General features: G+C 33.3%; 1 protein-coding gene across 7 annotated transcripts in view; it reads left to right on the forward strand.

The window, feature by feature from the left end:
* Window positions 1-18989, forward strand: part of Osbpl8 (oxysterol binding protein like 8) — a 174106-nt gene that overhangs the window by 125116 nt on the left and 30001 nt on the right. For all 7 annotated transcript variants that reach the window (XM_027920867.2, XM_027920951.2, XM_071609670.1 and 4 more), the window contains 9 exons: window positions 6982-7059; window positions 8885-8986; window positions 11378-11581; window positions 12858-12942; window positions 14406-14577; window positions 16429-16666; window positions 17353-17537; window positions 18147-18228; window positions 18498-18596. In XM_027920867.2, the coding sequence (XP_027776668.1) occupies window positions 6982-7059; window positions 8885-8986; window positions 11378-11581; window positions 12858-12942; window positions 14406-14577; window positions 16429-16666; window positions 17353-17537; window positions 18147-18228; window positions 18498-18596 (1245 nt within the window). The remainder of the gene's footprint in view (window positions 1-6981; window positions 7060-8884; window positions 8987-11377; window positions 11582-12857; window positions 12943-14405; window positions 14578-16428; window positions 16667-17352; window positions 17538-18146; window positions 18229-18497; window positions 18597-18989) is intronic.

Consider the following 18989-nt stretch of genomic DNA (forward strand, 5'->3'; position numbering starts at 1 on the left):
AGTCCATCTATCAATGTGTGTAAAGTATTTAAGATGGAAGTTTTAACACTACATTGTGTTTATATAATATTCATGAGAAATGCCATGATAAGATATGGAAGATTTCTTTTCCTACCCATTGCTAAGTTCATGGCTGAGACCCCTTTAACAAAAGACAGATGAACAAGAGAAAAGAAACTTTATTTAATCTCAGTTCTATTTAATACCGGAACTTCAGAAATGAAAACCCATAGAAATGGGGAAATCTGTGTGTTTCTGCTTTGTTTTGATGAAAAGTATATGGTCATATTATAATTGGACAAAGAGGGTTACGATCTAGTGGCAGCAAACTGGGGAAACTCAGCAAGGCTGTTTATTCATATTCTTCTTGGGGTCTCTACATCTTTGGATCCTTTCTTCTGATCGTAGGGAAAGCATCTGTCTCAGAGGAGTATTAGAGAAAGTTTTTGTGGCCTACTTCAGGGGAAAAAGGAAAGAAAAGGTCAGAGAGTAATTTTCTGCCTTCTACAGTTTTCTCAGTTTCCTTCATGCTAAATACACAATATTGCCAAGATGCCATTTTTTGGAGTAGTGACATCTGAGCCCTTTCAGTCATTTTACATGATCTGTGTAATTAAAGAAAATAAGAGAAGAAATCATGTGTTTTGACTGCCACACCTAGAAATACAGTGGAATTTATAGTATTTTTAAAAACTTTATTTTCAAGCAATTAATTCCTAAATTGTGTAGTATAGTATAATGATATTCCTCCTTAGAAACTTAAAACACTTAAACGCAAAAACCTACATACTATAGCCACTATTTGTCACTCATATGTAGGTTTTGAAGGGTAGGGTAGGGTTGAGACCTGAATAGGAACGTTGCATATCTTAATGAAAGCAATGTGTATTGATGAGAACAAAACAAACAGTAACAAATGAAAATTCACTACAGGAATTCAGCAACAGATTTGAGCAGGCACAAGACAGAATAAACAATTGAAATTATCACATCTGAGGAGGATAATTCTCTCAGAGAATTATGTTTTATGTAAAAGATAGCCTAGTCTCATGTGGATCTTTAAATTTGATTAAAATAAAATAAATTTCAAAATTCAGTTTCTCAGTTAATCTGGTCATATTTCTCATGCTCAATAGCCACATATAGAACATCTATAATTTAGGAAGTTCTACTAGATAGTGCTGCTTTCACATCAATAGAGTGTTTCAGTCTTTAATCCATTATCTATGAGTTTTTAGGTGCTCATTACAATATTAATAGTTACTTTTTGTTAAGTTTATTGCAATACCATTTTAACTCATAACAATCTAAGTAGACAGGTTTCATTTGGCCCAATTTTATAAGTGAGCCAGCTCACTTATAAGTGAGCTCAGAGAAATTAAGTACCTCTCCAAAGGTCAGAGTAACTTCTAAGTGGTAAAACTAGAATCCAGAGTGGCTTCATGAAAAGGAGATAGGATCTACCTTTCAGATTGTTATGTGGAAAGTTCCTGGCAAAGTACCTGGTTAATAGTGGGTGTTTAAGAATTAATTTTCTTATTCTGAATAAAGGATTACAGTGAATCAGTGAGATTCTTAGCATGGTAACTATTTGGTATAAGTAAAATTATACTCATCATGTCATTTTTCAAGAGCCGAAACTTACTAATTCTCTTCTAACTTGGATTTAATCTTAGTTTATCCTGGAGATCTATATTAGCTAGTTTGTTCCTAAATATTTTAACATGTAACTCACTCTATTGTTTTTCGCAACAACTGTAAAATTTATACATTCATAACTGGGCCTTATTTTCATGGCATTCTTAAGATTCTTATTTGTACTTAAGTAATTAGGGGTAGCAAAATTTCACAGTTTTTCCTATGATCTATATAACTGATATCGACAATTTTAACTTTATGCTTTTACAAACCTTATGCAAAAAGTATCAAAACTGTCAAAAGACGTGGGTTTTAATGTTATTTCTTAAAATGCATAATTAGAACATTAAGCACAATGAAATATACCCTCCTCATCCCCAAAACATTTTTAAAATGAAGGCAATTCCTTTTTCTCATGTGTCTTTGCCTAGGTCTTTTCATCATATGAATGAGTGAATTTAAAAAGTTCAGTTAATCAGATTATCCCAAAGTATCATTTTAAAATAAATTTTTAATTGTCTATCTCAATGAAAGTTAAGAGCCAGCATAATTAAAGTGTCTAGTGAGATAAAAGGAATCCTGTTACAAGGATGAGGAGTTCTGAGCCTACATCTTTTTAACTTGAGTCTCCAAACATCTATCTACTTGCCTGGAGGTGTCATAAGTTTATTACTTACTTTAAAAAAATATCTTAACTTGAATATTAAAAAAAATCATTCCAGTCTAAAATATCTTTGTAATAACAATAATTAATCATTGTTGTTCCTTATAACTATAATAAGTTATAGTTTCCAGGGGGAAATCTTAAGAACCTTCATACATTAATGCCCTATTTATCTTGAACTCAGGGGCACTTGACCACTGAGCCACATCCCCAGCCCTATTTTGTATTTTACTTAGAGACAGGCTCTCACTGAGTTGCTTAGTGCCTCGCTTTTGCTGAGGCTGACTTTGAACTTGCAATCCTCCTGCCTTAGCCTCCCAAGCCATTGGGATTACAGGCGTGCACCACCGCACCTGGCAGGCCATTTAATATAGAGATAAAAATTTTTATACATTAAACTCTATGGTCATCATTAAGCTAGTGGTCCATAAAGGTTATGATGAAAAAGAAGCTTAGTTTAGTAAAATAGTTTCAAAAAAGATGGTTTTTGGTTGATTGATTGTATTTCTTCTGTGATACAATCAACCGATAAACATGAAAAAATGTTCATCTCTAGCGATTAGAGAAATGCAAGTCAAAGCTACTCTTAAGATTTCATCTCACTCCAATCAGAATGGCAATTATCAAGAATACAAGTGTTGGTGAGGATGTGGGAGAAAGGTACACTCATACTTTGCTGGTAGGACTGCAAATTTGTGCAACCACTATGGAAAGCAGTGTATAGATGCCTCAGAAAACTTGAAATGGAACCACCAGTTGACCTAGTTATCCCACTCCTCAATCCATACCCAAAGGACTTAAAATCAGTGTATTATAGTGACTCAGCCACATCAATGTTCATAGCAGCTCAATTCACAATAGCTAAACTGTGGAACCAACCTAGATGCCCTTCAATAGATGAATAGATAAAGAAACTGGTGTATATATATACAATGGAATATTACTCAACTTTAAAGAAAAATGAAATTATGGCATTTGCAGGTAAATGGATGGATTTGGAGAATATCATGCTAAGCAAAATAAGCCATTTTCCCAAAACCAAAGGCCAAATGTTCTCTCTTGTAAGTGGATGCTGATCTATAATGGTACAGGGTGTGTAGGAAGAATGGAGGAAATTTGATTGGGCAAAGGTGGGGGGAGAAGAGGGGAAATGGGGACAGGAAAGATGGTTGAATGAGATGACATCATTACCCTAGGTACATGTATGACTGCACATATGGTGTGACTCTACATCATATACAACCAGAAAAATGAAAAGTTGTGCTCCATTTGTGTACAATGAATCGAAATACATTCTGCTGTCATATGTAACTAATTAGAACAAATTTTAAAAAGTTAAAAAAGTGTTGGTGAGGATATGGGAAGATATACTCATACACTGCTGGTAGGACTGGAAATTGGTGCAACCACTAAGGAAAGCAATATGGAGATTCTTCAGAAAATCTGGAGTAGAACCACCATTTGACCCAGCTATTCCACTCCTTTGTTTATAATCAGCATACTGCAGTGACACAGTGCTTATAGCAGCTCAATTCACAATAGCTAAACTGTGGACTCAACCTAGATGCCCTTCCACAAATGAATGGATAAAGAAAATATGGTGCATTATACACAATGGAATATTACTCAGCCTTAAAGAAGAATGAAATTGTGGCATTTGCAGGTAAATGGATGGAGTTGGAGAAGATCATGCTGAGCGAAATAAGCCAAACCCAAAAAACCAAAGGCCGAAAGTTTTCTTGATAAGTAGATACTAATCTACTGGGGTGGAGCCGGTGAAGGAACTTTGGATTGTGCAGAAGGGAGTGAGGGGAGGGGAGCGGATATGGGGATGGGAAAGACTATGGAATGAGATAGATATTATTACCCTGTATACATGTATGAGTACATTACCTGTGTGACTTTACACTATGTTCAGCTAGAGGAAGGAGAAATTGTGCTCCATTTCTGTACAGTGTGTCAAAATGCATTCTAGTGTCATGTGCAACTAATTAGGACAAATAAAAAAATTAAAAAGATTTTTTTTTTAATTTTGGTTTTTTAAAGGTGTGTTGATTCAGAAAATGAGGTAATGATGTATGGGTGATAAAACTTGGTCACTGGGTCATTGTTTTGTCAGAAGTGGACTGTACGTATGGCATGACTCCTGGAGGTCTATGTACTCTGACTTACCTTGCTCCTGTGATGTCCTTCTGGCCTGCTTGTTCCTGTTGTAGTAGAATCTTTTAGAAATAATCAAGTCAGATCTTGTCATTTGCAGTTGTTGGGAAAACATTTCCTCTTATTCATAAAGATAAATCTTGAAGTCTGGTTGAGATATTGTATGAATAGTTTTAAAATGTGAGAAATCAATATAGTGTAATTACAAGAGCATGAGACTAGGAGTTAGTCCAGGGTAAACATTCGTGTTTGTCTATTGGTGGCTGGATGACTCTGGGAAGATGATTCAATCATTGATCTTCGTTTACTTATTAGTAAAGGTAGGGATATTACTACTATCTCATGGGGTTGCTTTTGAATATTAAAACACTGCATAGAAAAGTGTTTAAAATAGTATTTGGTAAATAGTAAACAACTATTAACTTTTATTAACTTTTAAGGTAATCTTCATTTAATATTAATTAAGAACTACCTTACAGTACACATAATTTTCCTGTTAAGTTGTGGGAAATTAAATTTCATGAACATTTTAAACCATCATATTCCTCTGACAGCAGCCATACCATCTTTGGGTTCCCAAGGCCAATAAGAAGACAGAGACCTGCTTAACTGAAGGAATTTGTACAATTCTTTTGTATCACAATGCATGCCATCATTATCATGGTAATAAGCAATGTGATGTTTCAAGCCCAGTTCTTAAATCAATAATTTTAACAAAAGTTCAGCCAGGTTGGTCCCCCACTTTTATGTTAGAATTATTTGTAGTTCCCTTTTGATTCATCAATTACTCCTACCATAATCATAACCTATATTATATTTCACATTTTTATTTAATTTTTATTTTTTAGTGTCACATTTGTTTTCATTTTATTAGTTGATTAAAATTTATTTCTTCAGGTGACTGTATGTCATTAATCAGTAAACATGGCATCTGTCTTCATGGGTCTTAAAATTGAGAGTTTGCACCCAACAGTTTTCATCCTTGATTTTATCTAGTGATATGATGCAGATTTGACCATTCAACATTTGAAAACCAAGTAGCTGGCATTTTTAGCAGATGAGAGAAATACCTAGATTAGATCATTCTAATTTATATAGTGTTTAAACACCAGTATTCTTAGACTCTGTTTCTTCCTACCTATACAGTGAACATAGATTGTTTGAATGTCTTAAATTTACTTCCACACTTTTAGTTTATATTTCACATTTTTATTAAATTTTTTAAGTGTCACATTTGTTTTCATTTTATTGATTAAAATTTATTTCTTCAGGTGACTGGATGTCATTAATGAGTAAACATGATGTCTGCCTTCATGGGTCTTAAAATTGAGAGTTTGCATCCAACAGTTTTCATCCTTGATTTTATCTAGTGATATGATGCAGATTTGACCCTTTGACATTTCAAAACCATATTTGGATTAAGTTCCTTGTAATGTCCTTACTGTATGAATATTGCTAAGAACATCAAGTACTTTTTCCTATGTTGAACAATAGATAAAAATAACAATTAGAGGACTTGAAAGGAGTATGTTTAATTTTGTTGTTCCATAATTAATAGACACAGCTTGTAGGTTATGCTTTCCTACTGTGGTGAAAGATTAGTGGTACTGGATTAGGAGACCCAAGTTCTGATCACTGCTATGTTAATGATGATAAGTTTGGAAAAACAATCTCCCTGAACCTTCCTTTCATAATTTATAAAACAGAGATAAAACTGCCTCTTATTCTCATTTTTCAAGGTTATTATGAAGATTAAATAAGAATGTGAAATATCAACTGAAAGTCTGGAAGCAAATTTAAGACACTAGGTCCCTGGATAGGTAGGAAGAAGTAGACCCTAGGAATATTGGTGTGTAAACACTGTCTGAATTACCGTAGTCTAATACTAATTTCTGAAGACTATTTCTTCTCATTGGAGGAAGACTAGTTATAGGGTAGTGTATGCAGCATCATGATAAAATATTCATGGTATGTTTTTTATTTAGAATACTTTAATTGTTAAAAAAAAAACATTGTTTTGGCTTACTTTATCCTAATAATAATTACACAATTGTGTGTATTCTTAGAAATACTCTGAATAATAGAATGGAAAATTTGGAAATGCTCTTTACTTAGCTTCACATTGCAGGTTAATTTTTGACAAGTTTTTACTTTTGAGTATTTGTAGGTTTAACATTTAAAAAGATATATTTTTAGTTGTAGATGGACACAATATCTTTGTTTTATTTATTTATTTTTATGTGGTGCTGAGGATGGAACCCAGTGCTTCTTTATACATGCTAGGCAAGCACTCTACCACTGAGCTCCACCTGCAGCTCCTGACATGTTTAAAAACAAAACAAAACAAAACAAAACACAAATACTATATAGGGAAAACCAGTATTTGAAAATCTACTTTTATTTATGATAGCAGTAAATGGGAAGAATGTGAGAAGCATAACTTTAAGTTCTATATGACATGTGTAGATTAAATGAAGGTTTTAATTATTTCTCTTCTTTTCAATTCTGTGTGATTTTAGTCTGAATCTAAACTTTATAATGGCTCAGAAAAGGACAGTTCAACTTCAAGCAAGCTCACAAAAAAAGAATCTCTTAAGGTTAGTTTCCATAATTATTTCTGGAAAATAACTTATATTATGCTTAGTATGTGCTTTTGAAAGCAAGCTATTAAGAAATATTCATGTGCATTCCTAAAAGAGGATTTAAAATACCTCAAGGGACAGTTGAACAGGCACACAAAGAAAATGTTGTTATTTGTATGGTCACAGAAGTCAGATGATTATACTGCTTGATAATTGTCCAGAGCAGCCTGCTTTAAGGACCTGGTATCTCTTCACGGGCTTATCACTGTGTTCTGAAACACCTGTTACGAATCACTGGTACCCATGAAATTACATTTTGCTAACTGCCTGGTCATTTGCTAAATTTGACCCATGGGTAGATGGATATATTTTGTTTGACCTGAATAACATTTTAAAATTTTGAGCCAACAATTTAAAGTCCAGATTTCCTATTTCTCTTAAGAAATATGTAATGTTAGACCTGTCTTACTCAATGGTCTTAGAAGCTGAAGTTTAAGGAATACATGATTTTAACTGTCTCCTGTCCTTAGTTAGTATGTTTTACCTATTGTATTCCATACCTAGCTAGTCCTATATACATTTTCATTTGCAATCTCATATTAAATCTGTTAATTTAGATACACATATTTAAAAAGACCAAAAGTCTAATGTTTTGGGGGTATAAAATTATTAAAATTTTATTCTGCATGTGTAGTCTCTTTCCATTAAATGGAACTTTTCTGGTAGAAGATTTTATATTGTAATTTTTCAAAAATGTAGTCACCAATAGGTTGTCATTACTCTTCCTATATCCAAATGTAAAGAAAGCAATAATACTTTATCAATTTACTGCTGCTTTCCCACATTATCTCGTAAGTAACTTAATTATGAAGGTAAAACTTTGATCTTCTGAATGCGTTAATTTCATCCATGGTTTTTTAATTGTTTATATCTTACATTTTAGTATTAGGAAAGAAAACAAGGCTTCATTTGCAAATAATTGTAGCATTGTTTCTAATAAACAAAACTAGTAGCAAAGTAGATTGCTATCCTTAAGAGAATTCATTAAAAAACAAATGGTACAATATAACCTAAAAGTACACAGCATAGCTTTGAGAGGCAGTCTGCCTCTGTTTGAATCCTGACTCCACAATTTCCTGTGTTCCTGGACAAGGTACTGTCTCTGCCTCAGTTTTTTCATTTGTGCAATAAGGTTAATAATAGTTCTACTTCAAGAAGTTATTGTGATGTTTAAATGAGGTAATTGGAATACCAGTGAAGAAGCCCTTGATTGGTTCATAGATTGTCATCAATGTTAGCTCTCTCATTACTTTTTTCCTACTAGGAATCCTATGGAGTAATTTAAAAAAATAAGATAGTCATGCAGTCTCCAAAAAAATATTAAATGGGAGAAATTTTTTATGTGTTAAAAAAAGAACTACAAAGGCTATGTATTTCTATAGATTGTATACATAGAAATAATCTGAAAGTATGGTTTTCCAGAAGGTTAACTGGGGTTAGTTCTGGGGATTGGAAGAAGATGGAATGTAATAATGAGTTTAGCTTTGTGCTGTTTGAAATTTTTGCCATGAGATTGTATTCATGTATGTTTTAATTAAAAAGAGATAAAATTATTTTTAAAGCCATAGAAAACTGAACCAGTAATCAGAAAAGCTAGTTTTAAGCAATGTAGGTTTTCTAAAAATTTCTCCCAGATATAAAACAGCCATCCAAATACATGATAACTTTTTTATGCTCATGAGGCTTAGCAGTTCATAGACTACATTCTCTAGACCTAAAAAATTGAAAAAAAAAATGCTTCCATTGAGTTTTTAATTTTTCCATTATTTATATAAAATAGGTGCAAAAGAAAAATTACCGAGAAGAAAAGAAAAGAGCCACGAAGGAGTTGCTCAGTACCATCACAGATCCTTCTGTAATTGTTATGGCTGACTGGTTAAAGGTCAGTGAGTTTGCATCTTGAGTTCAGCTTGCTGTATATTTACCTACTAGAATGGAAAAACCCAGGGTGTACTGAAAGCCCAAAGACACTTGCTAGGTGATCCTTGTTCACTGGTGAGGAAATTATTAAGTGTATCTCAGAGGTTTTATGTTCCGATCTTAATGGGGAGAAGGAACTTTAATATCTCTCTTAACAATAGGATCAAATATGCATAGCATTTCTTTTAAAAAGACTTTTGTGTGATGTTATGTATGATGTTAAGTATTTTGCTTACTACTCAAATTATTGTTGTATACTTGGTATATGCATTATTGAGGAAAAAATGAGACAAAGTTAATATAAAAGTTACCATTAGTTAGACATACATATTGCTACTTCCATATGCTATTCTTTTGACCTCTGGTTATTTTTATTTTTATTTCCTTTTCTCTCATCTCAGTCACTCTATCCTCTTCCTCATTTTTATCTGAGGGATATCTGGTAAGAATCTTTCAAACTACTCTTTGTAGGGCTGGGGATATCTCAATGGTAGAGTGCTTATCTAGCATGCATGAGGCCCTGGGTTCAATCCCCAGCACTGCAAAAGAAAAGCAAAAAAAAGAATAAACTTATAAGATTTTAATTCCCAGAAATTTGTTATACCTAGCAGTACCTAGCATTCACCTAAGATTCACCACATCCTTGAAGGCTTTCCAGTTTGCTCAAGAGTTGGTAAGACCTCCAACCTAATAACCCTTATGAAACCAATTATGGAAGTTCTCACTAAATTGGCAATCTAATGGTAGTTTCCCTGACAATTTAAGTAACACCAAGATTGTCTTCAATCTTACACTGAAAACACCTTCTGGTTTAATTTGGCTCTACTTAGAAATGTTTTAACTCCAGATCTCACTCCCTACCCCCGAGTCAAGCCTATCTTCTTTAAACACTTCACTGGCTTTTTAAAACCTACATTCTGGTAATTTGTCCTCTGTGACATATTGTCAAATCTTTACCATCGAGAAGAATTTTATCTGAGGGTAATTCCTTTCCTTTTGCTTCTTTTGTCTTACCATCTCTTTTACATGTATATCTACCTTTTTCTTAAAAATTTTCACTTTTCTTATACGTAGCTCCAAATTATCCCTTTTCAATTTTTCTCATTTAGAATTACTGCAATATATCTATTTGGGGGTTAGGAAATCCTACATTTATTTCATAATTTATGTAAGTACCTCAAGAGAACAGATGCTTTAAAGTAAATAAAAGTGAGGATAATTCCTATTTTTAAAATTTCTAAATTTTAACATTCTTTTCAATATTGTGAATTCAGTAAGTTGCCTAGAAACAATTTCAATAGATTTTAGAAATAAAGAATGATTGAAAATAAGTATAGGCTTATTAACATAGCATTAAATCTTAGGATAAGGAACATTTTATGAGAAGATTCATGTAATTTGTGTTTTAAAATTTCCTCCAAGAAATTTACATATTATGCTTTATGTAATCACTAAAAACAAAGTAATTTTGGAAGACACTTTAAGGGTCAAGGAAGAGGTTCTTTCTCATTCCTACCATTCATCCACTAGAAAATTCCTGGTATGTGCCAGCAATGTTTTCAGCACTGTTGATGCAGTGATAAAGGGGAAAATGTAGAAAAGGCAAAAATAACCATTTATTCACATAAAGTTACAGCTTTATAAATGCTACAAAAAGAACTGCAGTACTAGTATTTTTTTTAAAGAGAGAGAGAGAGAGAGAATTTTTTTTTTTAATATTTATTTTTTTTAGTTTTTCGGTGGACACAACATCTTTGTTTGTATGTGGTGCTAAGGATCGAACCCAGGCCACACGCATGCCAGGCGAGCACGCTACTGCTTGAGCCACATCCCCAGCCCAGTACTAGTATATTTTAATGGCTCCTGACTCTGGAAACTCTTCTACTTGGTACATTTTCTTTAACTGTTGAACTAGTCTTCTACTGAAACTTCAGTTGCTGCTGGGCATGTGGCACATGCCTACAATCCCAGCTGTTCCGGAGGCTGAGGCAGGAGGCTTGCAATTTCAAGGTCAGCTTTAGCAACTTAGCAAGATCCTGTCTCAAAAGATCTTACAAAGTTAAGATCTCTTAATTCTTATTCTACCACTAAATCAGTGGTAGAATACTTGCCCAGGATGTTCAAGGCCCGGGGTTTGATCCCCAGCACTCTCCTCCCCATAAAGTCCTTACAAGTAGGAGCCATATTATTTCACATCTATATTCAGTGCTTGCCATGTGGTATCTTTTTAAAGAAATATAAAAAAATATACATGCTAAGGATACTTTGAAATCCTATTTGCAATTATTCAGTTTGTATCTTATGGACAAGAAGAACAAATATTTATTCCTTAAATGAACTTATCTTTCTATAGATTCGTGGTACTTTAAAGAGCTGGACCAAGTTGTGGTGTGTGTTGAAACCTGGGGTGCTACTGATATATAAAACACAAAAAAATGGTCAGTGGGTTGGAACAGTCCTTCTGAATGCCTGTGAAATCATTGAACGTCCATCAAAAAAAGATGGCTTTTGTTTCAAACTTTTCCATCCATTGGAGCAGTCTATTTGGGCAGTAAAGGTAATGTAAGCACTTTTCAAGGTAAAAAGTAAAGATGAAAATCTGAGTAGAATTACAATAAATCAATCAGTTGATTTCTGTCTTCCCAGAACTCAGAGTTGTTCCTGTTTTCGAGAGCATTATTTCCTGTCTGTAATCACAATGTAACATGCACCAAAAGACTGTTTATCTTTAAGATCTAACTTGAACAATTTTTCCAGAAAATATTTCCCAAATTTATATTGCATTTTATTTCTCTTGTCCTTGGGGATTCAATTTATACTGTTTAGGTAAATTTTTAATTACTCTCTTTATAACATTGCATTATATTTACTTTTTCCTCTTCATCAGAATGGTAAGAACTCCTAAAACAGAAACTGCCATTTATTTTGTGATTTTTCCTGTAGTGATGTCAATGTGAGATGGGGAGTCTAGAAGCAGAAGCTGTCCTAGTTAAGAAAGGCAGCTCTAAGGATGGAACTCAGCATTTTTATAACTAAAGAGCACTACTGAGGTCACTAATGTGCTGTAAAAGCAGAAGTAAGCAGGGAGGTGGAAGTGCCTTAGGTGATTAACTTTCAAGGCATTCTACAAGCAGTTGCCATGCAGTACATACCAAATCAAGGATCTAGTTTAAATTTTTATAAAGTGATCTTTATTTTCTAAGAAGGTCAGTTACCCTTGAATAAGGGTTGGAAGTTCTTTTTTAAGGAAAACCACCTGAGATTAGTGCTAAGTTCAAGTAGCTTCACTTTGTGTGTGTGTGAGTGTGTGTGTGTGCATGCACTCTCAGTTAGACAATATCCATACACATAAAAAAAGACCTGAACTTTTAATCTTTAGTTCAGTAGTCATTGTAGCAATAAATTTAGTATTACAGAGTTAGTTCCATTCTGGGCTTAGGTAATTCTGTTTTACTTGTGAACTATATTTACAGCTGTTTTCGCTAGACTTCTAGAAATTTAGTGTTTCTTATCTAGTGGTATTTGTGGAATGGAAATTCTCTGGGTTTATTATGGTAAATTTTAGGTCTCTTTAATATGTAGGCAATATGTAGAGATAATATTTAAGCGATGCTAATTATCATTTGTTTAGTTTTCTGTTAAGGAGATGAATTTTTTGGAGAAAAAATCTTGCCTTAATATTTAACCTTTGCATTCTCAGGAAGAATGAAATTAAAGCTGGTTTGCTTTTAAATTAGAATCTATGCCTGCTTTAGATTATTTTAAATAATGATAGATAATACAAAGTTAAGATTTCTTAATTCTTATTATACACAATTTATTTTATTACTAAGGGTCCAAAAGGTGAAGCAGTTGGGTCCATAACTCAGCCCTTACCTAGCAGTTATTTGATCATCCGAGCTACTTCAGAGTCAGATGGTAAGTATAATTTTTGATGGACAGGATTTTGGTTTTCATTTTTAAGAGCTTTTTTATGTATCACTTTGTATTGTTCCTGGAGGAAGTCTGTATTTAGTATGACTTGAAGTAGAAATATTGGAACCATAAGTTACTTAGAATATTTTATGTGTTGTAAACTTGGTAGACAGAAATCTGACATGAAAGAAACGTCTTATAATTGAGCCATGTGTTAGCAGTTTAGTTTCCTTCTTCATCCTCCACTTACCCATTAATCCCTTTTTGACTTCTTAGTGTTCTTCTTGGTAAGTCATAAAGTTTTATCATATTTGGAGATACATTTGTTTATATTTCATCACTAAATAGTAACATTTATGAGACACATATATACTGTTGGTTTTATTTTATGTAAAAAATATTAAAGTACACAGTCTTTATTTTATACTTTATAACTTGATACCTCATTAATGAAGCAAATATGGGGAGAGCAAAACTTATTTATATGAAAGCAAGGTAGCTTTAAAACCTTAATAATTGATAATGGCTCTGTGCTTTTATGTTGCATAGTTTTTATTAGCTTGAAGTAGGGAATCTTCTAAGCTTTCAAAGCTGATTGTTACCAGAAGATTATTTTTAATTAAAATATGGACCTGAACTTTTGATATGAAACTGTTTTGTGTAGCAGATATTGCTATCAGATTTTAAAACAAATATATTTAAATTTTGAGAGCACTTAAAGATATATAAACATTTTTCTGCTAATGCAGTTCTGATTTAAAAGATAAATTTATTAATTTTCTCTTAACAAGTATGGCAGTTAGTGATAGCATTATATAGGCTTTTTCCTGACTTAAAAATTTTCTTTTTTTTTTTTTTTTTTTTTTGAGAGAGAGAGAGAGAGAGAGAATTTTTCAATATTTATTTTTTAGTTCTCGGCGGACACAACATCTTTATTTTATTTTATTTTTTTATGTGGTGCTGAGGATCGAACCCAGCGCCCCGCGCATGCCAGGTGAGCGTGCTACCGCTTGAGCCACATCCCCAGCCCCCCAAATTTTCATACATATAAGCATGATGGATGTTAAGCCTGGGAGCAGACCTCTTATTAATGACAAAACATTATTTCAGATAGCTTATTTACTAGTTGAAACATAACCCCTTCAATATATATTTGTACTTTGCTTGGTACCTTCAAATTATGCTACATCTTAATGTTCTAAGGTTTGGAAAATAAAGTTTATTCATTTTACTAGGTATTCTTGCTAATTCATGTTATGTGCTATTCATTTATCAGTAGTTTATAGATGCTTATTGTGTAAAAAGCTTTTGTAAAACAGATATTGCATTAGAAAATCTTAGCAAATTTTATGTTCATGTTAACTTTTCCAGTGTTTCTCAGAGAAATTATGGTATGTTTAAAGGTAATGAGACTATAAGATGGACGCTTTTAATTTAATTGTACTGCTTAAAAATTTGTGTTCTAGGAAGGTGCTGGATGGATGCTTTAGAGTTGGCTTTGAAATGTTCTAGTCTTCTTAAACGCACAATGATCAGAGAAGGAAAGGAACATGACTTTAGCATTTCATCAGATAATACACACGTGACATTGTATGGCTTATTACGTGCAAACAATCTCCACAGTGGTGACAACTTCCAGTAAGTAAATAGTAATTTGTATTGATTTCAGAAAGCATGATGTCCACTAGGTTATTTGGCAGTCCTAGTATTTTAGTAATGTATGTAGATTAAAATCTGCCTATCTTCTTCTCATGATGTGGCCTAAAGCCTTTAAAATTTGTCTGCTAGGATCAGGTATAGAAATGTATTTCCTTTATTCTATCCAATACTCTGTATTCCCCAGTTATAGCTATGCTAACTATTCAACTTTGGGCATAGGGTTCCTCTCATGAATTCTAGCCAGGCTCAGTGGCACATGCCTGTAATCCCAGCAGTTCGTGAGGCTGAGACAGGAGGATCGTGAGTTCAAAGCCAGCCTCAGCAAAAGCGAGGTGCTTAGCAACTCAGTGAAACCCTGTCTCTAAATAAAATACAAAATAGGGCTGGGGATGTGGTTCAGTAATCGAGTACCCCTGAGTTCAATCCCCAGTTACCACCTCCCCAAAAAAGAATTCTACTTCTTACTCTTTTTTTCCTGCCATAATTCTATGTATTATTTAACAGTCAGTTTCAATAACATCGTTTGTGAAACTTTTTCTGCCTCATAACAATGACATGTAATTTGTAGTTTTGTTGCTCTTCTATAGCGCTTTTTTTTTTTTTTTTGTAATGGCAGAGGACTTCCTCTACATGGTATTTGTGGAATTTTCTCATATTGTTAAGCATTTTTGAGCTGAAACTTTTTCCAGTTGGTGGTTTTAGCCCCTGGACCATTCATTGTAGTTAATACTAATAAATATTTCTCCAAGGAAACTGGGCATCAGTGTAAAGGCTTTATTCAAGTGCTGATTTCTTTTGTTGCTTAGGAGGGAAAACATTAGCCCTTCCCTTTTCCTCCCCACATATTAGCTTCTACTCTGCAGCTTTTATTCCATTCCCATCAGAATTAAGGTTCTTTTTCTTAAGGTTAGACCGACGCTCTCCCCTCCCTGTGGTCTGAGCTGAACATTTTGTTCCTAGACTTCTGCTTAACACTTTTTAAAACTTTAAAGCTTCTATTACCTAACCTTTAACCACCCTTTTCTGCAGACCCATAGTCTGAGGTTTAGTTAATCCAAAACCTGGAATCTGAATGAGATAGGACAGGAGTGAAGTAGGACCACTATAATAAAGGAATGGGTGCCTGTTGACCTTTTCTGAAGATTTCTCGCCTTTGGTACAGATTATTTACCCCTGTTCACTTTAAGTGAGAATAGGATGAATATAGCAGATTTTTCAATTTTATGCCAATAGATTGATTTCCTTAAGTTGAAGCTTACATTTCCTATTCTTCCTGGAAGATTAGCCTATCAGACAAATATTAAATAGAATTCAATACAAATACTTAATCTTTTCCATTTTTTCCTTCTTATTAGACTCATTGTGAGTAGCTTTGTAGACTTTTACAGGTGGAAAGTCATAATTCATTTGAGTTCACTTGATAACCTGATGAACTTTTCTGACAGTTTTAAGACCAGAAGTGACAGGGAGCTTACTTGAAGTGATGATGCTTGCAAAACTATGGGAAAAAAATCTAGCAAGGGGTAGTCTAAGATCTTGCTTTTGGAAGATTTTAGCCCAAAGAGTAGAAAGGTAAAAATCTCAGAGTGTCATCTTTTAACATCTCCCTAGATTTTTAGTTAGCTTCTTTGTGCCTCTATATACTCATCTGTAAAATAATAATATTACCTATCTCCTAGGGTAATTTTGAGGATTAAATGAACTAAACTATATAAAATACAACAGTGACTAGTACATAGTAAATTCAAAATAACTGTTACATTTTATTCTGATTTATACATTAAGTATTCCTAACTTCTTTTATTCTTCTTCCTAAATAATTCTCGTAAGGTTAAATGATAGTGAAATTGAACGACAGCATTTTAAGGACCAAGATATGTACTCTGACAAATCTGATAAAGAAAATGATCAAGAGCATGATGAGTCAGACAATGAGGTGATGGGGAAAAGTGAAGAAAGTGACACAGATACATCAGAAAGGCAGGATGACTCATACATTGAACCTGAGCCTGTTGAGCCTTTAAAGGAGACCACCTACACAGAACAGAGCCATGAGGAACTTGGAGAGGTAAAGGTCTATTTTTTTTTTTTTTTTTTTTTTTTTTGAGAAATTATGGCTTCCTAAAGTCATTGCAGTTTCCAAATGATATTGTAGATATTATTTGCTTGACCTATTGTATATTTTCCTGAAAGAGAATATTTGCATGGTGCCTATGGTTATATGCATATAAAATATATCAGGATTTATAAACAAACATACACACTTATACAAATACCAATATAGTCTATTAAATTTAAAGTTTATAAGAGTTGGATATACAGCTGAGTGGCAGTGTTGTCTAGCAAGCATGAGGCCCTGGGCTTGATCCCCAGTACCTTAAAAAGATTATATTTTCTTAAGGTATGCATTTGAAGTAGGATACTGCCTGATGTCATTTCCAGATGCAAACTAAATTGCGAGGAAACATGAGTTTGTAATTTTCTTAACTATTGCAAGTGCTGAGAAGTAAATGTAGTATAAAACAATAGGATAAAGTGTTTAGAGTGGATCTTCCATATATATTGCTCATTTTAATGTCTCTCACAGCTCCCTTTTTTAGGGTTTGATAGATGTAGACTTTATTTATTATTTGAATTGTTTCTACCTTTTAAGAGTGCTTGGAGTAGTCTTGGAAAAAAGTCATATTTTTAATATTAGTTGTCTTGTCTATATATCTGTGTGTGTGTGCAATGTTTCAATATGTTTTGTTAAAGGCAGGTGAGGCTTCTCAAACAGAAACTGTGTCTGAAGAAAACAAGAGCCTTATCTGGACACTGCTGAAACAGGTCCGTCCTGGCATGGACCTGTCCAGGGTAGTTCTGCCTACTTTTATTTTAGAACCCCGTTCTTTTCTGGATAAACTTTCAGATTACTACTATCATGCAGATTTCCTGTCTGAGTAAGTATATTCTTATTTCTTAAAATAGAAGATGCTTCATGATTTTAGAGATTCTCAAGAATGCTTCTTTCACTGATTATACCTTTCCAAAGTTAGGCTGTAATGAATGATATATTTTTTTCTCTCTCTCAACCACTTCTATAGTCAACTTTAATAACAAGCATATTTAATACTTTGCTGTAATATTTCCATTTAGGAAGCTGAATGGAAAGATAACCAAATGAACATTGGGCCTTCACTGACTGTGGGGCTGAGGACCTCTAACGAAATTGTTCATGGGGCTCTTTGGCCACTGTTCAATACTGTAAATGCTAGGTGTTGTGCAGTGCAGAAATTCCAAAATGTATGTGTGTGTGTGTTTATCCCAATTTCTCACAGAACCCCTGGGCAGTTTATCAAAGAATGGGAGAAATGTGGGGTGGGGGAAGTGACTAGATTAAGAAAAATGATTCTCAGGAATCAATTTACATGGTTGTCTTGCTGTTTATTAAATATGAATTATGTTTTTCCAATCATATCTCTTATTTAGTTATTGACTGATATATTTGAGGGAGAATTTGTGACCTAGCCTTTAAACTTTTCTGTTTAACACTTTGTTTTTTTTTTTAGGGCTGCTCTGGAAGAAAATCCTTATTTCCGTTTAAAGAAAGTAGTGAAATGGTATTTGTCAGGATTCTATAAAAAGCCAAAGGTAATATTTATATTTTACTTTGTTTAGCTTTTTTAGTTTCTTATTTTTCGTGTGCAATATTTAGATTATTTATTGGCAATTACTAGTAAAATGCTCGATTATTTAGACCTATATTTTGATTGAAGTTGTCTTATTTCAGGTAGATTTCATTTGCTATGAAATTTTATAAGAATGTCTTCCAGATGATAGTCAATCCTGTTTTGACTGGTTTAAACTACTTTGACTTTTCTATTTATAATTTAAAACTTTTGTGTTTTTTTTTTAACTAGGGACTGAAGAAACCTTACAATCCCATACTTGGGGAGACTTTCCGTTGTCTATGGATTCATCCCAGAACAAATAGCAAAACATTTTATATTGCTGAACAGGTATTGGAAACGCATGTTACAGAAACAAAATTGTTCTGGAAGTTATTTGGACATTTTTATAGAAAATATTATCTCAGGGTTGGGGATGTAGCTCAGTTGGTAGAGTGCTTGCCTCTCACGCACCACCCAAAAAAAAAAAGAAAATATTATCTCAGTAAACTCACGATGGTTGTTTAACCTTTCTAATAAGTGAATGCTTAGTAAACATCTAACTTTTTAGTACTATATGCTACTAAATACCATACTCCTAAGCATTACTGTTACAGTCATAGAATCCTTTGACCCAAAATTAATTTTTATTTTTTACTCCCTACCTTTCTACAAACACTTATTATATATTAATTTTGGCCAAGTTTATATTTCCAAAACACTTTATTGATCGTATGCAGAATT

Source organism: Marmota flaviventris, chromosome 3 (genome assembly GCF_047511675.1).
Source record: "Marmota flaviventris isolate mMarFla1 chromosome 3, mMarFla1.hap1, whole genome shotgun sequence".
NCBI lineage: Eukaryota > Metazoa > Chordata > Mammalia > Rodentia > Sciuridae > Marmota > Marmota flaviventris.